This window comes from Epargyreus clarus, unplaced genomic scaffold (assembly GCF_041222505.1).
Source record: "Epargyreus clarus isolate Ecla_fem2 unplaced genomic scaffold, WU_Ecla_fem_2.2 ptg000018l, whole genome shotgun sequence".
NCBI lineage: Eukaryota > Metazoa > Arthropoda > Insecta > Lepidoptera > Hesperiidae > Epargyreus > Epargyreus clarus.
In genome coordinates, this window is record NW_027332226.1 from 13,078,088 (window position 1) to 13,095,573 (window position 17,486).

General features: G+C 36.3%; 2 protein-coding genes and 1 pseudogene across 2 annotated transcripts; 1 reads left to right on the forward strand and 2 right to left on the reverse strand.

The window, feature by feature from the left end:
• Positions 1-1,399: 1,399 nt before the first annotated feature.
• Positions 1,400-5,810, reverse strand: Larp7 (La related protein 7). The gene is made up of 8 exons (XM_073082714.1): positions 5,376-5,810; positions 4,760-4,927; positions 3,894-4,172; positions 3,755-3,799; positions 3,096-3,432; positions 2,595-2,713; positions 2,217-2,309; positions 1,400-1,620 (listed from the first exon to the last, which is right to left on the reverse strand). The coding sequence occupies exons 1-8, from the start codon at positions 5,676-5,678 to the stop codon at positions 1,417-1,419; spliced, it is 1,548 nt and encodes a 515-aa protein (XP_072938815.1). The 5' UTR covers positions 5,679-5,810; the 3' UTR covers positions 1,400-1,416.
• A 2,632-nt stretch (positions 5,811-8,442) lies between these two features.
• On the reverse strand, positions 8,443-9,503 carry LOC140749398 (retinol dehydrogenase 14 pseudogene; annotated as a pseudogene).
• Positions 9,504-13,280: 3,777 nt separating this feature from the next.
• LOC140749744 (neuromedin-U receptor 2-like) lies at positions 13,281-17,156 on the forward strand. Its single transcript, XM_073082892.1, has 4 exons — positions 13,281-13,899; positions 15,986-16,086; positions 16,394-16,501; positions 16,931-17,156. The coding sequence occupies exons 1-4, from the start codon at positions 13,281-13,283 to the stop codon at positions 16,979-16,981; spliced, it is 879 nt and encodes a 292-aa protein (XP_072938993.1). The 3' UTR covers positions 16,982-17,156.
• Positions 17,157-17,486: the final 330 nt, after the last annotated feature.

Genomic DNA, 17,486 nt, shown 5'->3' on the forward strand with positions numbered 1-17,486 from the left:
TATTTAAAAACATAACTGAATTGTTGAATTTCACGTACTCCTGATTTAAAAGCAAATTAAAAGAAGCGACGTGTCCAAGTACTGCTTTTAGGGAACTGTATATTTCATATCTTTAAAAAAAGGTTAAGTTTTCGACAGGACACTATTAATTACGGAGTGAGAGTATATTCATTTCAAAACTCGTAACTACAAGCTAATAATGCTCCAGTTATGTGACTGAGATTATACTAGTACTTACAATTACTTATAAATAAGTAGCTATTTATAAATATACTATATAAGGCACATTAATATCATTATAAGATGTAATAAGTCTGGTTGTTATATATTTACAGGTATATTCGTAATGCAACTATTAATTTTGTATGTTGTTTTATGTAACTTAATATTTTTTAAGTCTATAATAATAACTATAGTTTTGATAAAATGTGCCAGTGCCTCCTGTATTATTAAGCCATACGTAAACATATTTTTAAGACTGACTTTGATGTTGCATTTACTTGATGTAATAAATAATTTTTTTATACATTCGTTTTTTGAATTTTGTGTTCCTTTAAAATTGTATTTTTTAAACACTTCTTAAATTTGTCTATGGTCGAAATGATCTGGATGTAATCCAAATTTGTATTGAAAGATGTATTCACAACAAACAAATCGTTAAACCTACTAATTTCTGGGCTAGGATTCGTGCGGGCTGAACCACTTATATTAAAATTGATTAGTGACACTAAAGTTATACTTTTTATTCGGAAAATAAAGTCCAACATTAACAAGTCAATGTTCCCTTTTGTACTTATTACCCACGCTCATTTTTCTCTATTGCCGTAAGAACTAAATTTAATATCAGCAATAAATAGCAAGGTTTTTAAAAATAAACAGGTTCATACAGAAAACGGAAAATGCTTTCTACAACCACAGCCCCACACTAGGATTCCCTGTCTCGTGGGTGCTATGGACACACACAGAGTTGATACACTAACACCCAGACCCATAAACCTAAATTATTATTTGCAGCGTTGGCGCTGCTGTTATGAGGCAGAAATAGGTGTGGCGGTGGTGCCGCTGGAGTCGAACCACAAAGGCTTCTACCACATATATAGATTATTATTTTATAGTGGAAAGAAAGTTAATTTAGAAGTAATATTTATTCATCAAATCGTATATGAGTGTGCGTGGGCTGGGGGAAGCGGGTTGTGGCGCGCGCGGCTGCGCGGGCCAGCAAGCGTGCTCCTGCTCCTCCGCACTACACAGCACGCGCGCGCGACGGGTTGGCTAAGAACTGTACTACAGATATTAAGTATATCAACATTAACACATACAGTAATATGTGGGTTGTTGTTCCCCATTTGTGGGGCAAGGCTTTACTATTAAAAATAATAATTTTGAAGGAAAAAAATGCTAAGTTAGGAATAATATTTATTCATCAAATCGTATATGAGTGTGTGTAGGCTGGGGCGAAGCAGGTCGTGGCGCGCGGGGCTGAGCGGGTGCAGCGCGGGCCAGTAAGCGAGTTCGGCCGCGACCAGTGGGCCTCGCGCGCGCCGCCTCCGCCCGCGCCCACTGCTCCTGCTCCTCCGCGCCGCACAGCACGCGTGCGCGGCGGGTTGGCTCCGTGCAGTACTGGAAACATATCATTAACACATTATAGTCCGCGTAAACTGCTAGTCCGCTCTGAATATAGAATGAATCGCGTCGCTTAGTAAATTATATGACTACACCTGCTCGCAACAACTTCAGAGTGGACTAGGTGTTTGGCGATAGCTCTACTGGCCTACAACTAGGCAAGGCTCCGAATGAGAACGATTAGGCTGTAGTCCATCGCGCTGGTCAAGTGCAACTTTGCATACTTTCGAGAACATTATTTTTAAATATCTCTTAGGTATGCAGGTTTCCTCTCAATGTTTTCCTTTGCAATTAAAACAAGTGATAAGTAATATCTAATACTTAATAACTACTAACTAATAACTTTAAAAATCAGAGATGCTTTTGCTTGGATTCGAAGCTCCGACCTATCGGTCGAGGGGTCCAATCTTAAATGGCCACTAGTTGCACTGGTTGTAGATTTGTATGGGCTATCGAGATCTCAAATTGATTAATAGAGTCCTCAATTAAAAACTCATATTAATGGTACACTATCTTTTTTTTTCAAATTCAAATTATAATGACTGAATTTTGGATAAATTTACCATTACGAAAAGTATTTTAGTCACATTTACCTCGTCAGCGGCTTTGGCAGAATCGAATCTGAGGATGGCATCCGTTTGACCCTCTTTCACATCAACATGTAGGACATGAACATTAGTTTTAATCTGTAACCATGGAAAATAATTTATAATTCTTTTTTGCTCTTTCAAACTCATCATTTTGTTTTCTCAATTGCAAACATGCAGTAGTTGGGATCAGCATGTCAATTTGGCACCAAAAACAATCAATTGAATAATTATAAAACTTAAATAAATATGCAAATTGCCAACAAATCACTTTATCAAAATCCACATTAATAAAAATAATTTTGGTTTTAAATGTTTCAGTGTGTTTCAATTAAATGTGTAATGTAACAGTGATTATTATAAGGCACATAATTGTTTACTAACCGTTCGTTTAGTAAGCCTGATGTCGAGGCAGGGTTCTGGCAACACTTCCTTCACAAACACTCCTGGGATCTTCTCCAGTGGGGCAACACTTTTGGTGTTTACGTTTTGAGCACTTATTACTAAAAATAGAAATCATAAAAAAATAAATTTATTTATATGTATATTCATTATGCTTACACAAGAAAAATGTAAGTGTACCATAACAAGCCATTAATGAATGAATAACACATTTTTAGCCACACATTTAGTAGTATGTAAATTATTAATTATGGGGTCTTTATTAATAAGATGTCATCGATGGAACGATGAATGGTCGTTTTAAGGGTTTGTTAAATAGATTTAAGTTTGATTTCTGGTCAAACCTAATCATAAATCTGTGAATTACTAAAGATTTAAGATAGGTTAAGGAGACTACTATCTAATGAATACACCTCAAGTAAACTCGTTACTAATATTTACTACTCATTATTAATAGTTACTTATATTTTAAATTAAACTTACCTGGTTCTGCTTCCACAGGTGGCGCTGCCGGCGCAGGCAGCCCCAAATACGAGTGCCTTTTACTCTGCAGATTAGCTTTTACTTCCTTCATGTACTTTCTTTGTAAATTCAGATACTTGTTCCTAAGCGCCTTCCATTCACACTTCGGCAGTACTTGCAAGCCCCAAACAGCATCTTTTGGGGCCTCTCCATTCTCTAACTTAGTTTTTAATTTCCCCTTATCTTTACCGAGACGTTTCTTCACTTTCTTCTTCCTGGGTATGTCTTGGTCAAGTTTGCTTTCGTCTTGACTAGTGACTTCATCTTTTGATTCTATATCAGTTATACTTTTGTTTTCCTGGAAAAATATTTCACTTTTTTTGGATCCAAATTGTTAAAAATTCTTGTTACCTCTCGTGTCAGTGGCAAAATATCAAACCTTTTTATACTTTGAAAAGTATAGTTAACTACTTAAATGATTCAATCAAGTTTTTAGATTTAATTATTACAAGTATTTAAATTAAGTAGTTCGACTATTCATATTGTATGTCTGTACAATTTTCGTGGGTATTGTACTATTAGACTTATGGTGTGGACCACACAAAACCTGTGGACCACAATAAAAAGACTTGATATAAAATCAGTGCTTAGGGTAGTAAATAGAAACATGGTTGACATACCTCACCAGGAGTATTCAACGGAGTCGTTATACTTTTATTTTCATCCTGAAAGTGCAATAAACAGAATTTTCTAGACATTCCAATAAAAAGTCTTAACTCTTACTTATTTTTGGCAATATTTTTTAAATTCAATACTCACACTAGGTGTATCTCCCCTCCTGTCACTATCGGACTCATTCTCCAACTTAAGTTCTAAGTTCTTCAGTTTCTTATCCTTATTCTTCTTAGGTTTCTTCTTTGGTGGCTCATATTCCTCTTTGTTCTCGGCTACATCATCAGGGTTGTCAACCGAGAACATTTTAATCGAAGACAGCTCCTCTGGAGGCATACCCGTGGGTAACTTGCACCCCATTTTTGTGAATGCATTTATACATTTTTGGGCATCTTGTGGCTTATCGAATTCTATGAAGGCATAACCCTGAAAGTAAATTCAGTGAGAGGTTAGTTTAGGTTAGGATTTTGACTACCACAATAGTAAATTGTAGTTTGACTTCAAAAACCTGTAGAACATTATGCAAAAGGAGATACAGGCATAATTGGATAATTACAAAGTTTTATTTCAATATACAAAAAATAATGTAAAAACAATATTAGACAGTGAATTTTTAATAAACTGCTGGGCACAAGTCTTCTCGCAGAGAGGGATTTAAACATGAAGGGACACCATTATGTGTATTATCTACATATGTGTATTGTTTTAATTCTGTATGCATATTCGTTTAAGCCATTTTGGCAATCACGGGATTGTCAGGCTGTGGGGCAGTCATGTCATACTGACATAGCCATTAAATAATATACAAGAATTACCACCTTAAATTTCACTCCAGATGTGTGACCCAACAAATGCATATAACATACCAGTTACATTTGTCAAATTTACGATACCAGTTAACCGACTCCAAGCAGATGGCACCACAGTTGTGCCAAATCACCCACAGTTGTGCCACATCCGCACGGAATCGGTTAAGGGTTGAACACCTATCAATATTTTAATACCCAACTCACCTTAATTTTTTGTGTATTTTTGAATTTTGGCAATGAAATATACGCAATGTGGCCGTATTCAGAGAACACACGTTGCAACCACTCTCTATTTGCGGTTACAGGAATGGATTCCACATACACAGTCCTCAAATCTGCATCGTAGGGCATCATTGGGGTTTTCCTTCTTACCTGAAATAATTTTTTTGCTTTAAAAATATGTCTCTATTTTTACACATTACAAATAATCAACCTGAATTAAATTGGTAGGTCAAAAATGGGCAAGTTTTTTGCAAGAACACCTAAGTGTCAACCGGCAAATTTGCATTACAAAACTTAATATTGAATTTAGAAAAAATCTTTCAACATTTTTTCTCAATTCAAAGCAGATAAGTGTGCAGGCCATCTGCTGTCAACCGCAAATAGAATTCTTAATATTTCCTACTGGAGGTTGGCTACGGATTCGCCGTTAACCCCTGAGGACTAAGCTGAATTGTCTTCGAAAAGTATATCCCTCAAACTAGAACAATGCAACACTGAACACTTCTGTTATAGCCAGAAAGAGGTGTGTCAAATCACAGAAGGTTCTATCTACCACCGTAATGGCCATAAAATGGGTAAAATTTAACGTTCTACTTACTTTAAGCTTATCCTCAGACAACTCCAAAAACGTCGAATGCTTCATAGACTTAACAATATCCAGAGAATCCTGCGTCATTGAGCGTATCTTGTTAAACTTCAGAAACTCCGCAATAGGAACAAACGGGTCATTCTGCACCAACGTACCAAGGTACCTATCCTTGCTCAAGTTAGCATCACTAAAGTAAAACTCAATTTGTTTAAGAATGTTTTCGTAAAGCTGCTTCTTACGATGCCGCACTCGTTTCCGCGGGCTATGAGCTTTCACTTGCTCCATTGGCTCGGTGTTTTCCGACTCCGACATGATCTTATAACTTTAAAATAATAAATGTATATTAAAGAGATAATACTAAAAGTTCATTAAACATGAATCCTACAGATGTACGGCGCGTAGCCGCGCGTATCGATAAAATTAGTGTCACTGTCAATCTAACTCAATCAGTCATGTTATTTGTCATTTGAATTTTAGATGAATGTCAATGTCATTGTCGTCATCACTGCAACTTGTACGTGACGTAGGAGAATAACCACAGATTATATTTCAGTCTATGCCTTGTCTTCAATAACACAACTACTTTTTTTATAAGATGGCAGTAGCAGACGAGCATGCAGTCCACCTGATGGTAAGTGGCTACTAATGATGTGCCGAGTCGGCCATTTTTAGTATTCGAGTACTTTAGTACTCATATAAAAAAGAATCGAGTCAGTACTCGAGTCCAGAATATTCACAATGTACTCGAGTTAGCATGAAGTACTCGAGTACTTTGTAACACACAGAAGTGAACCACGGAAGACCAAAAAAAGGCACTCACTAAACAAAATTAAACAAGTTGTTACTTGCACAATTTTTGCTGCATTCACTATTTCTGCGTTTGCCTATATAAGGTACATAAGACTGGAGTCAGTGTAGGAGTACCGTCAGTATTCGAGTACTCGAGTACTAATAAGTGGTATTCGAGTACCACTTATTAGTACTCGAGTATGCGAGTTTATGTAAGTACTCGAGTACTGACTCGAGTCCACCTGACTCGGCACATCTCTAGTGGCTACTGCCACGTATGGACATCTGTAATCAACCCCAGACAAGATTGGATATTCCTACCTGAAGTCAGCCATGGATGCGCTGCTACCCCTGAGAAGTAAGGTGGTACGCCTCGGAAAAGTATGTCTCCCTGACCACACCCTTCAAACCGGAACACACCAGTGCATAACACTGCTGTTATGAGGCACCAATAGGTGTGGCGGTGGTGCCGCCGGAGTCGAACCATAAAGGATTCTACCACCTTCAAACTCAACTAATAAGAAACTAATTTCAAAATAAAGCTCATTATCGGTTCTATCGATTGATTAATTATTCCAAGTTCATGAAACGCACACGTATATAAACGTGGCATATATGTCACATGTAAATGTAGAAGTAGGTGTGCATAAGAGTATGTATGTGTACTTCAGTTTGTTATCAATACAATAAATATTTTACATTATCGTATTATACCATGTAAAGATATTTTTATTGTTTTTATGTGTTTTTATAGTTAGTAGTTATTATATTAATATTCCAAATTTGTTGTTACTTGAAGTTCGTTTGTCGTACATAATGTTTAAAATCTTGACAAAAACCACAAGCTTACTGTTATATTTACGACGCTTGCTTACTAAAACTGATTGAAAAACTAAAACATTACAGATTCAGGAATAAGTAAGGTACCAAAGATATTTTGCATCAAAGTCTGTGAAACAAAAAATTTCGCACTTTGTGCTTTTCACTTTATAGTTATATATCTATATACTTATGTATTTATAAGAAATAGGTATCTAGGTATTTATGCAAAAAAGTATTTGGACTTTTTTGTGTGTGTGGTTTGAAAAAATCCCGCATTCGATAAAATAATAAGAAATTAAATTAAATAATAAGAATATTACTAATAATAAATAAAAAATAATTAACTTTTGTCATATATAATTTTATCATAGATAGGTAGGTTCAGAAGTAGGTAGCAGACGAGCACGCAGTCCACCTGAAGTTAAGTTAAGAGGCTACTGCCCCCCTCGACATCTGTAAAAAAACCCAGATATAATCACATTCCTACCTGAAGTCTAAGCTGGAAAGACTTTGAAAACTATGTCTCTCTTACCGCACCCTTCAAAGCTTCAAACCGGAACAGAGCAACGCTTAAAACTGTTATTAGGTAAAAATAGGTATGACGGCGGGGCCGCCGGAGTTGAACCACAGAGCATTCTACACCTCCATTAAAATATTAAAAGGATAAACAACATTGACATAGTATTTCACAAAGTGATTTTTAATAAGTTACCAGGTCACTAACTTGTAATTATATCTAATAATTTGTTTTTGTTTATGAGTTGACACTAGTTTATATATTTAATCCTAATTTCCATATAATTACATAAATACATAATTGACATTTGTTTTTTGCTAAAAAAACAAACAAACCTTTAAACCACTTAGCTCATAATTATAAAAAACGTAATATAAGTGAGCAATAATAGGTGTATTAAAATAAAATAAAAAAAGTAAATTCCACGTAATTTTATTTTATATTGTGGTGACGAGGAAGAAACCTTTTAAAGGTACCCAAAACCGTGAGAACTACACCTGGTTATGGAAGATTTTTATCTAGGGAGATGGGGCTCTACACGAGTAGACTATAAATTATATGCTTACCAAAAATTCGGGATTTTAAAACGATATGCGGGTACATTTACAATCATCATTCCCGGGATCCCCTGTTAGTCGTTTGACGCTTCTTACGCCAGGCATATCCCTTGCCTGACGTTGACCATAGCTCTATTCTTGTCCCAAGACTACAATGACGTTATATTGTTATAGCTATAGAAATTTATTCTACAAGACTTATCTACACTACTAAAATAAACCACCATTGCAAGGATCGCTATTGAATTATTGCTGAAGGTGGTAGAACCCTGTGGTTCGACTCCGGTGGCACTACCGCCACACCTATTTCTGCCCCATAACAGGGTAAGGGAGACATACTTTTCCGAGGCGTTTCCGAGCCGAGGTTGATTACAGATTTCTATGGGCGGCATTAGCCACCACCATCAGGTGGACTGCATGCTTGTCTGCTACTCTTATTTATAAAAAATGCCCATCGACCCATTTTTAGTAGAAAAAGAGTATTACATAGCTTATTAAGGAAAAACTTAAAGGGGATTTATAAATTTGAAATTAACTAACTGTTCCGATAATTGCCACAAATCCGCAGCTACTTTAGGGTCTCTTGCTGTTCGTAGCGTTCTCGATTTCTCACAATCCACGTAATAACTTCCTGAGATTTCGGCACATTCTTTCGATACACACACGAAGATTAACATTTGTGCTGCCTCTTTAACTGTTCGAGGACATAGCCTGCACACTGTTGCCCAAACTGCTTTCGTCAATAACCCTGCGTCCTTCCCAATATTTGTCATGATAAGCCCTGGGTGCACTGCGTTAGCTACAACTCCAGTACCTTGCAAGCGTCTCGATAGTTCCACGGTAAAACTAATGTTGCACAGCTTACTATTGGCATACGTACGTAGATCTGAATACCGATTTTTCTTATTTAGCGAATGCACTTTGATCTCTCCAATAAAGTGTAATATGGAGCTAACGTTCACGATTCTACTTGGAGCGCTTTTCTGAAGCAGGGGTATAAGAAGACATGTCAGTAGGAAGGGACCAAAGTGGTTCGTTTGCATGCCTTCAACTATGTTGTCTTCTGTGCAACGATCTCCTAATCCGTAAGCACCTGCATTGTTGACTAAGACATCCAGTCTGTCCTCCTCTTCAAGTACCTCATTAGCGAATTTTCTTACTGATGCTAAAGACGCTAAGTCGAGTTTTCTGAACACCACATTACGATTACCGCTATGGGATATGATAGCGTCGCGAGCGGCATGCCCTTTGTTTTCATCTCTGCATGCTAGGATTATGCGTGCCCCAGCCATCGCCAAGTCATGAGCCGTTTGGAAACCAATCCCACTGTTGGCCCCAGTCACAATTACAGTCTTTCCAGTCATAGATATAAGAAGGTTATCGGTAACTATTTTAATTTGATGATCTCCTACAAATAAATTGGAGAATCGCTCCGTTATCATGGATGCGTTATAGTTGCAACTACTAGACTGGTAACGTAAACTAAGAGTTGATCATATTTTATAGGTAGGCACAATTATAATAATTGCAGTTACACTTCGTAACGAACATTATCCTACCTAGTAATATAAATGCGAAAGTGAGTTTGTTTGTTTGTAATTTCATGGACTAACTATCAAACCGATTGGCATGAAATGTTGTACCAGGGTTGTCTGGGGCGCAGGAAAGGATATAGGGTAACATTTATCCCGAATAAAAGTTCTAGGGGCCTACCACCATCTTTTACCATAAAAAACCATCATAGTTCAGGAAAGTTTTATTTCCTCCTTAAAACAGTAAAATATTCTGTCATACACAGTTGAACAAACTTAAACCCTTATTAATTTTTCGCTTATCCATTGTATAAAACCAACTGAAATTGTCATATTTTGTATAAAAAGTTAAATTTATGTAAAAAAAGTAAAAATATGATTAAAACAATATTGTTTTAAGAGATGGTAGTAACCCCCTGTTCCCGAGGGATAGATAAAAACAACTATTGTCATCGACCTGTTATCGCGACTCGCGAGCGAAGCCGCTGGTAAAAACTAGTATAGGTACTATTTACAAAAAATATGAAGTGATATTATGAATATTAAAGCATATTTAGGTATAAATTTAATTTAGGTAAAGATTTAATTACTTAGTTTACGTTTTACAATTTTAGTCGTCTGTCGGATCACACCGAGGAAATTGGACCGTAATTAAACGGAAATAAAAACTAAACTTGAAATTCATCTATTTATCACAGTATTCACCAAGGTTCAACCAGAATTATTCTTTATTATATTTAATGTTGACCATCTTCTACCCGTAGCTCTGCTCGCGACCAGAGATTATTATCTATCCCTCGTGAACAGTACAAAAGATACCCTAAGTACCTATATCTTTTTCTGAAATCCTGACAACCTGTTTACAAAATTTTATGATATTCGCTTATGTAGTAGAGGCGTGAAAGTATAGCAACCAAAAAACTGATATTTGTATTTAATATATTAGTTTGGATAACATACCTACTACAAATCCGAAACATGGATTAGAAAAAAGTGATCCTTGCGCACATGAATTGATGATAAATAATATACCTATGCGTTGAACATTTTTACGTTCCTATTAACGTTACACACAGGTACTTACTTAATATACCTGATTTTTTACAGTCATTTAAAATATTAATGCATAGAAACAAAATATTACCGAATTGCTTCGAGAAAAGGATGGTACGTCCGTGCCGCTTTTTTTGGCTCGACTTGGGGGGGCACTGCCGTGCCCCCAGATTATCTCTGTCACTTTACCTTAGTAATTTTACCTACCTAATATAAATTGAAAACAAAAGTAACGGAATCATGTAGTTAAGTACTCACGAAAAAACCAAATAGGGGCAGTAATCGCGGGTTCCGTTAATACGTGGTAACCCACATAACATGTTTGTGTTAAGAAGTGATAGCCTAGTGGTTAAGAAACTCGGCCTCTCGATCGAGGAGTCCGAGGTTCAAATCTCAGGCACCTCTGATTTTTTTAAATTATGTGCGTATTAGAAATTAATTATCACTTGCTAAAACGGTGAAGGAAAATATCGTGAGGAAACCTGCATACCTCAGAGATTTATAATAAAAATCTCAAAGGTATGTGAAGTCTATCAATATGCACTTGGCCAGCGCGGTGGACTATGGCCTAATCCGTCTCATTCTGAGAGGAGACCCGTGCCAGCAGTGGGACAATAATGAGTTGATGATGATGATGATGATTCAGGTTATGCATGAGTTTTTTCTACGAATTCGATTCACACAGGCGGAATATTATTGTTATTTTCCCTCCACCTCAAGTTTGACATTCATGGTATCATGTTAATTAAATTTCTTAAAACTCTTTATAGTTTTAAGAGAAAACGAGACGAAAAAGAGAAAAGTTTTAAGTCCAGAAAACTATCTGATATCAGATGGTCTTCTGCCCGGGGCTTAAGTCCGTTTTACGTATCCATTATTCCTTTTTTATAATATAGGAGTAGCAGATGAGCATGCAGTCCACTTGATGGCAAGTGTCTACTGCTGCCCGCGGTCTTCACAATCGGCCCCAGATAAGATTAGATATTCTACCTGTTCTACCGGTTTCTACCGGTTCGGCCGCGCCGCGCTGAAATGCGCCGCGACCCCTAAGAACTAAGCTGGAACCTGAATCGGAAAAGTATGTCTGCCTTACCACGCCCTTCAAACCAGAACACAGCAGCGCTTAACACTGGTGTTATGCGGCAAAAATAGGTGTGGCGGTGTTGCCGCCGGAGTCGAACCACATAGGGTTCTACCACGTTTATTCACTAAATTTGCAAAGTTCCTCGCCATACAGAGCAAGGCCATATTCGAAGTCGTTAACAGATGGGCAAGAAAGTAATGGATTATATCACTTTGACTATTAATTGGACACCTTTACTATTGGGCTATTTCGAAATTGCCCAGGCTACGGAATTTTTTTAGAAATTAATCCACTTACTGTTACGCACACTTTGTTCGACAAATAGCGATAGGGTAAATGCACCATGTTGGTCATGCTTACTAGATATTTGGAATTTTTAATTGGTACCTATATTTTTATCTGCAATACATTGAAGATAGTAGAATTCTCTATTTTTGGACTCCGGCGATACCACCGCCGCTATTTACACTATAAATAAATGGTTAAAGCAGGGATATAAAGTACACAAAAAATCTATTTGTTTGAGATTATACGACGACAGTCACGCACATGCTTCCAAAAATAAATTACGGTTATGTCATTATTTTATTTCAGTTTGTTTACTGTACCACATTCGAGATTTAACAGTATAGCTCGAATAGTTAAGCCATAAAATGTTCATCAAAGCAGTGATCTAGTAGTTAAGAAACGCGGCCTCTCGATCGAAGGGTCTGAGGTTCAAATCCCTGGCACGCACCTCTGATTTTCAGATTTATGTGCGTATTAGAAATTAAATGACACTTGCTTAAACGATGAAGGAAAACATAGTGAGGAAACCTGCATACCTGAGAGATTCATAATAAAAAAATCTTAAAAGGTATGTGAAGTCTACCAATACGCACTTGGCCAGCGCAGTGGACTATGGCCTAATCCTTCTCATTCTGAGAGGAGACCCGTGCCCAGCAGTGGGACAGTAAAGGGTTGATGATGATGATGAAAACGTTTATCAGGCCATGTCAGGGTCAAATCTAAATTACGGAGTTTAAGTCAGAGGCAACTAATTTGGCTTATTTGTTTATGATAGAGCATATATAATACATATTATTATCAACAAAGAAACTGAGCATTCATTAAAAAAAATGTAGAAATGTTTTTTCTCGCATATAATTCGAATATTGACTTGAGTACAGATCATAACTCAGTATATTTCTATAAGCAGATATGAAATGGCTTTCTAACCAATTTAGCTATCAAACTGCTCAACTTTATTCCCAGATTGGCTTAAAAAATAATAAAGCTAAGGGGATACGGTTTTTGGTGTACTGCTCCTAATGTTTTCCTACGTTGGTGGACAAACAGTGACCGCACGTGTTCAAAGCGCCACTTCTTAATGAGACAAACGTTTCGGTCAGTTGTGTTCACATTTTTGAAACATTTATTGTACTTTTCGTGTTTTTCAATACTCCGAGAATGTCTAATGTAACAAGAATTGATTTGGACTATGAATTTTGGACGCAATTTCTGGTGGATAGTTTGGAGGGCGAGCCCAGATGGTTCAATCCACTATTTATGACGGCACTGATGGTGATTTTCGTGGCCAGCCTTATAGGGAACCTCCTGACTTGCATCGTTATCTACTACGACAGAACTATGCACACTGCAACCAACTATTACCTGTTTAATCTGGCTGTGTCAGACTTGATCTTGACCTTCGGGATCCTGTTGGAAGTGTACGAGTTTGTAACTGATACTTATCACTTTGGGAATATAGTGTGCAAGTTACATTTCTTCTTCGTGGTACTGCTATGGAACAACAGTATTTTGATAATGACGACATTGGCTATCGAGAGATATATAGCGATTTGGTATCCATTGATGTTTCAATCCAAGCCTGTTTGGCGAAGAGTGATGAAGGTAATATTCGTTGTGTGGGTGATAGCTATTGCTGAGACTTTGCCGGAGTTGTGGTCAGTGAGCCTGATAAAGACTGATAAATCTTCTATATGTTACACAGTCCCTACTCCATACGCTCGGCTGATTAACGGATTACTTGCAATAGTGACGTTCGTAGTTCCTCTTATGATAATGACATTCGTTTATGCAATGATTGCCTTCAAAGTTAACCATCCAGAAAAGTCTAATCCGGATAGCATGGTGTTCAATCATCGGGAAAACAGGAAGAAAGTAAATAAGTTAATTGGTAAGTACACTAGATAGTGTCCTTAGCCACACTATTGAATTATTTGAAATTCAGCGTTTTGTAAATGTAGATCTAGATTTGACATTTGGGTTTTTGCCAAAGTTAAGCAGAACTGTTGGCAAAGCAGAAATAGATCCTATAAGTACCTACATATCGGCGTTTACCCATAGTTGGAAACAGTTCCGGCGGCACCACCGCCACACCTATTTCTGCCTAATAACAACAGTGTTAGGCCACAGGTTAGGCGCCGCTGTGTTCCGTTTTGAAGGTTGTGGTAAGAGAGACATACTTTTCCGAGACGTTCCAGCTTATTCCTCAGGGGTAGCGGCGCATCTGTGGCCGACCTTAGGTAGGAATCTAATCCTCTCTGGGGTTGATTATAGATGTCCATGGGCGGAAGTAGCCATTTACCATCAGGTGGACTGCATGCTCGTCTGCTACTCCTATATTATAAAAAAATTAATATCAATGACCATATTGATGTAAAAGATCTTATACGGTACAAAACAAACCAAATTATTTGACACTTACATAAGAACATACATAGTGTTTAATTACGCCTACCACTAACCAATAACCCAACTCATAAACAGAACTTTGTAATATGAACATAGATAATCGTATGTCTAAAAATTTCGTGCCTTGCGTTATAACGAGCTCAAACCATGTTTGTCGAAAACTCATTTGAAATCTAACTTGATCATATATACTAAGTATAATTTAGTTTTCGTACAAATTAGCGTTATTTTAATTTATTACCTTAGATTGATTGTTTATATTGTTCTTATTAGTGATCGAAGTCTATATTCGACATCATTTGCAAATATTTGAAAGAAAGAAAGAAAGAAATACTTTATTCAGGAATATTGCAACACACAGTACAATTACAAACAGACAAAATAAATACACAAACTGCACGGTTATAAAACTAGTTAATAAATAAGACAATCAATTTAGAATAGATCCTTTAAAAAAACAAATAAGATTAAAAAGATACAATACACAACTGAACTTATTTATTGCACAATAAATGAGTTTATTATAACATGCTATGTGCTGCAACAAACGTGAATGGGGATAAACTCAGTGAATGCCATGAGCAGGTAGACTGCGTCTTGTCCCTGATTTTCAGTTGTCCCGTGGCATGATGTCAATCGGACGGCTGTCCGCATGCTTGTTAATGGTGCCGTATTAATACAAATCGCTGTCTATTTCCGATACGTGAGACAATCAGGTATCACGGCAGACGGCGGTATTTGCAGATTTATTTTGGGATATCAAGAAATACGAATACATTTGTGACCAAAATGATTACTTTTCTAATTATCTTAAAAATCATGTACATAATTATTGCATAAGTACAACCAATAGGGGTGAATGTGGCAACAAACATTATTTTCTAGAGGAAGTCCCTTACTAGCAATAAACTTTAAGGAGCTGATGTATTGAATACTTCATTTAAGCTTACACGAAAAGAAAACCCTTCAGAGGCATTAAAGGGGGTAGAATTATTTGTGGATCGACTCCCGCGGCACCACCGCCACACCTATTTTTACCTGCTATCAGCAGTGGAGTCGGTTCGGAATCTGATCCTATCTGGGGTTGATTATAAATGTCCATGGGCGGTAGTAGCTACTTAACATCAGGTAGACTGCGCACTCGTCTGCTGCTCCTGTATTATAAAAAAGTGACGGTGGCTGCTTCCCATCAGGAAACCAGTCTGCCGTAACCATAGATTAGTAAAGATACTTCGCCGCCTTGAAATTGAATGAAGCCACAAAAGGCTTATTATAGTAAGTTCTTTTTTGAATTCTAGACAAATAAAAACATTTTTAGAGAAAATTTACGAATAAATAACTAATACTACGTAATTTACATAATAAATAAATATTTTATAATAATAATTTCAAATATTTTAGGGACATTTTAGCACGGAGACGTGGCAAAACTTTTTTACGCAACTATTTCAAGTCTCAAAACTGGGTACATTTTCTTGTTAGGAGTGAGTAATCTTTACTAATCTATGGCCGTAACGCTAAGTTTATATTTTGTTTATACGTCCCAAAATTGATTAATTGGTGTTCAGTAGCCCTGACGCTGTCGTTCCTGGTCTGCTGGCTGCCGTTCTTTTCACTGAGGGTCCTGTTCTTCGCATGTGATGTGCATCAGTTTGCGCATTTATTCCAGGTTAGTTGTTTTTACTCTACTGATCCCATTTTATAAGAAAATTATTCAAATTATGTACATACGATCTTAATTAATTATTTGGTTATTTTGATGATTTTGTCATTTTTATAATAATAAGTTACATTTATGTAGGTAATCACTGGCTAGTACTATACGGGTTAGCATAAAAAATTACATATAAATTCGCCTAAGTTGTGGGAGCGACATAGGCTATATTTTTAAATAGTCGGGTTTTAGTTCGCATAATTATTCTCTATTTTAATATTGTTACACGTAACAATATGTATATATTTTAATATTTTTACAGTATTTGGGCATCGGTCATCGTATCGTTTATTTTAACAACTGGTTCAGCATGGTTCTCAATCCGATCCTCTTCAGTCTCATGTCTACCAAGTTCCGAAATGCGCTTAAGGTAATCTACAGGTTCTTCGTTTGACGGTTTTATAAAGACCCTTATAATAAACTCAAGTAGGGAGGAGTCCTCAAGTTGGAAGGTTTACGACTCTCGCTAAAGTATAATTTTAAACATTTTTGCCTAACACAATTCTTGATAATTTAGATATACAAACATTGTTAAAAATACATAAAAATAAATTGGTTAAGATTAATTGCTATTTTTATTATCGGGCGTATGTCAATACAAATATTGTTGACTTTTTGGTCGAAATACATGTTGTGGCACTGAATACAGATGACATGAAGAGGTCTCCCACATTTTCTTATTTAACAAGAATTTATTGTTTATAATAATAATAACGTTTATTTCTGTACATAAAATAAAAAAACATACATAATGCAAACTTTATTATTAAAAAAAACTTAAAAAGATGTATTATTTCAGATGCTATGGAAGTCTAAAATCAGAGGACAATCAAACATGCTCAGAGTTTGATCAAACAACTGTGACGGCAATGCCCATGTTTGGACCGAGATTACGAAACGTGATAACCGCTGGTTATTAACCAAACAATGGATGGAGAGGAGATAAATATTGTTTATCGAAGATGCCATTTGTGTTCTGTATTAAGTCAGGATTAAAATTTAGGAAGGTTGGAGAAAAATATGACGCAAGATTCATAAAGAGTTGCCCTGTATGCGAATTGTTTTGATGAAAAAATATACATTTTATTTCATTTACGTTATTTATTTTTTTATATTTTTTTCGTGTTAAATAAAAATTTGTAATAAAAATATGCTTTATTATGTTAGGGTAACGAATAACTTAACACAACACTTAAAACTACTGAACTGAAAGTGAAATAAATGCTTTATAAAACGAACATTATTTAGAATATGGTACATATATCTTATATTTAAAATTCTCGTGTTACAGTGTAAGTTACCGTACTCCTCCGAAATGGCTTTACCGATATTTACCAAATTCTATATCCATATTC

Coding starts and splice junctions, on each gene's coding strand:
- Larp7 (XM_073082714.1), bottom strand. CDS start 5,678: ATGTCGGAGTCGGAAAACACCGAGCCAATGGAGCAAGTGAAAGCTCAT. Junction 4,173..4,759: donor AAAATACACAAAAAATTAAG/GTGAGTTGGGTA, acceptor ATTTACTTTCAG/GGTTATGCCTTCATAGAATT. Junction 2,310..2,594: donor TCAGGCTTACTAAACGAACG/GTTAGTAAACAA, acceptor CCATGGTTACAG/ATTAAAACTAATGTTCATGT.
- LOC140749744 (XM_073082892.1), top strand. CDS start 13,281: ATGGTGATTTTCGTGGCCAGCCTTATAGGGAACCTCCTGACTTGCATC. Junction 13,900..15,985: donor GAAAGTAAATAAGTTAATTG/GTAAGTACACTA, acceptor ATTGGTGTTCAG/TAGCCCTGACGCTGTCGTTC. Junction 16,502..16,930: donor AGTTCCGAAATGCGCTTAAG/GTAATCTACAGG, acceptor GTATTATTTCAG/ATGCTATGGAAGTCTAAAAT.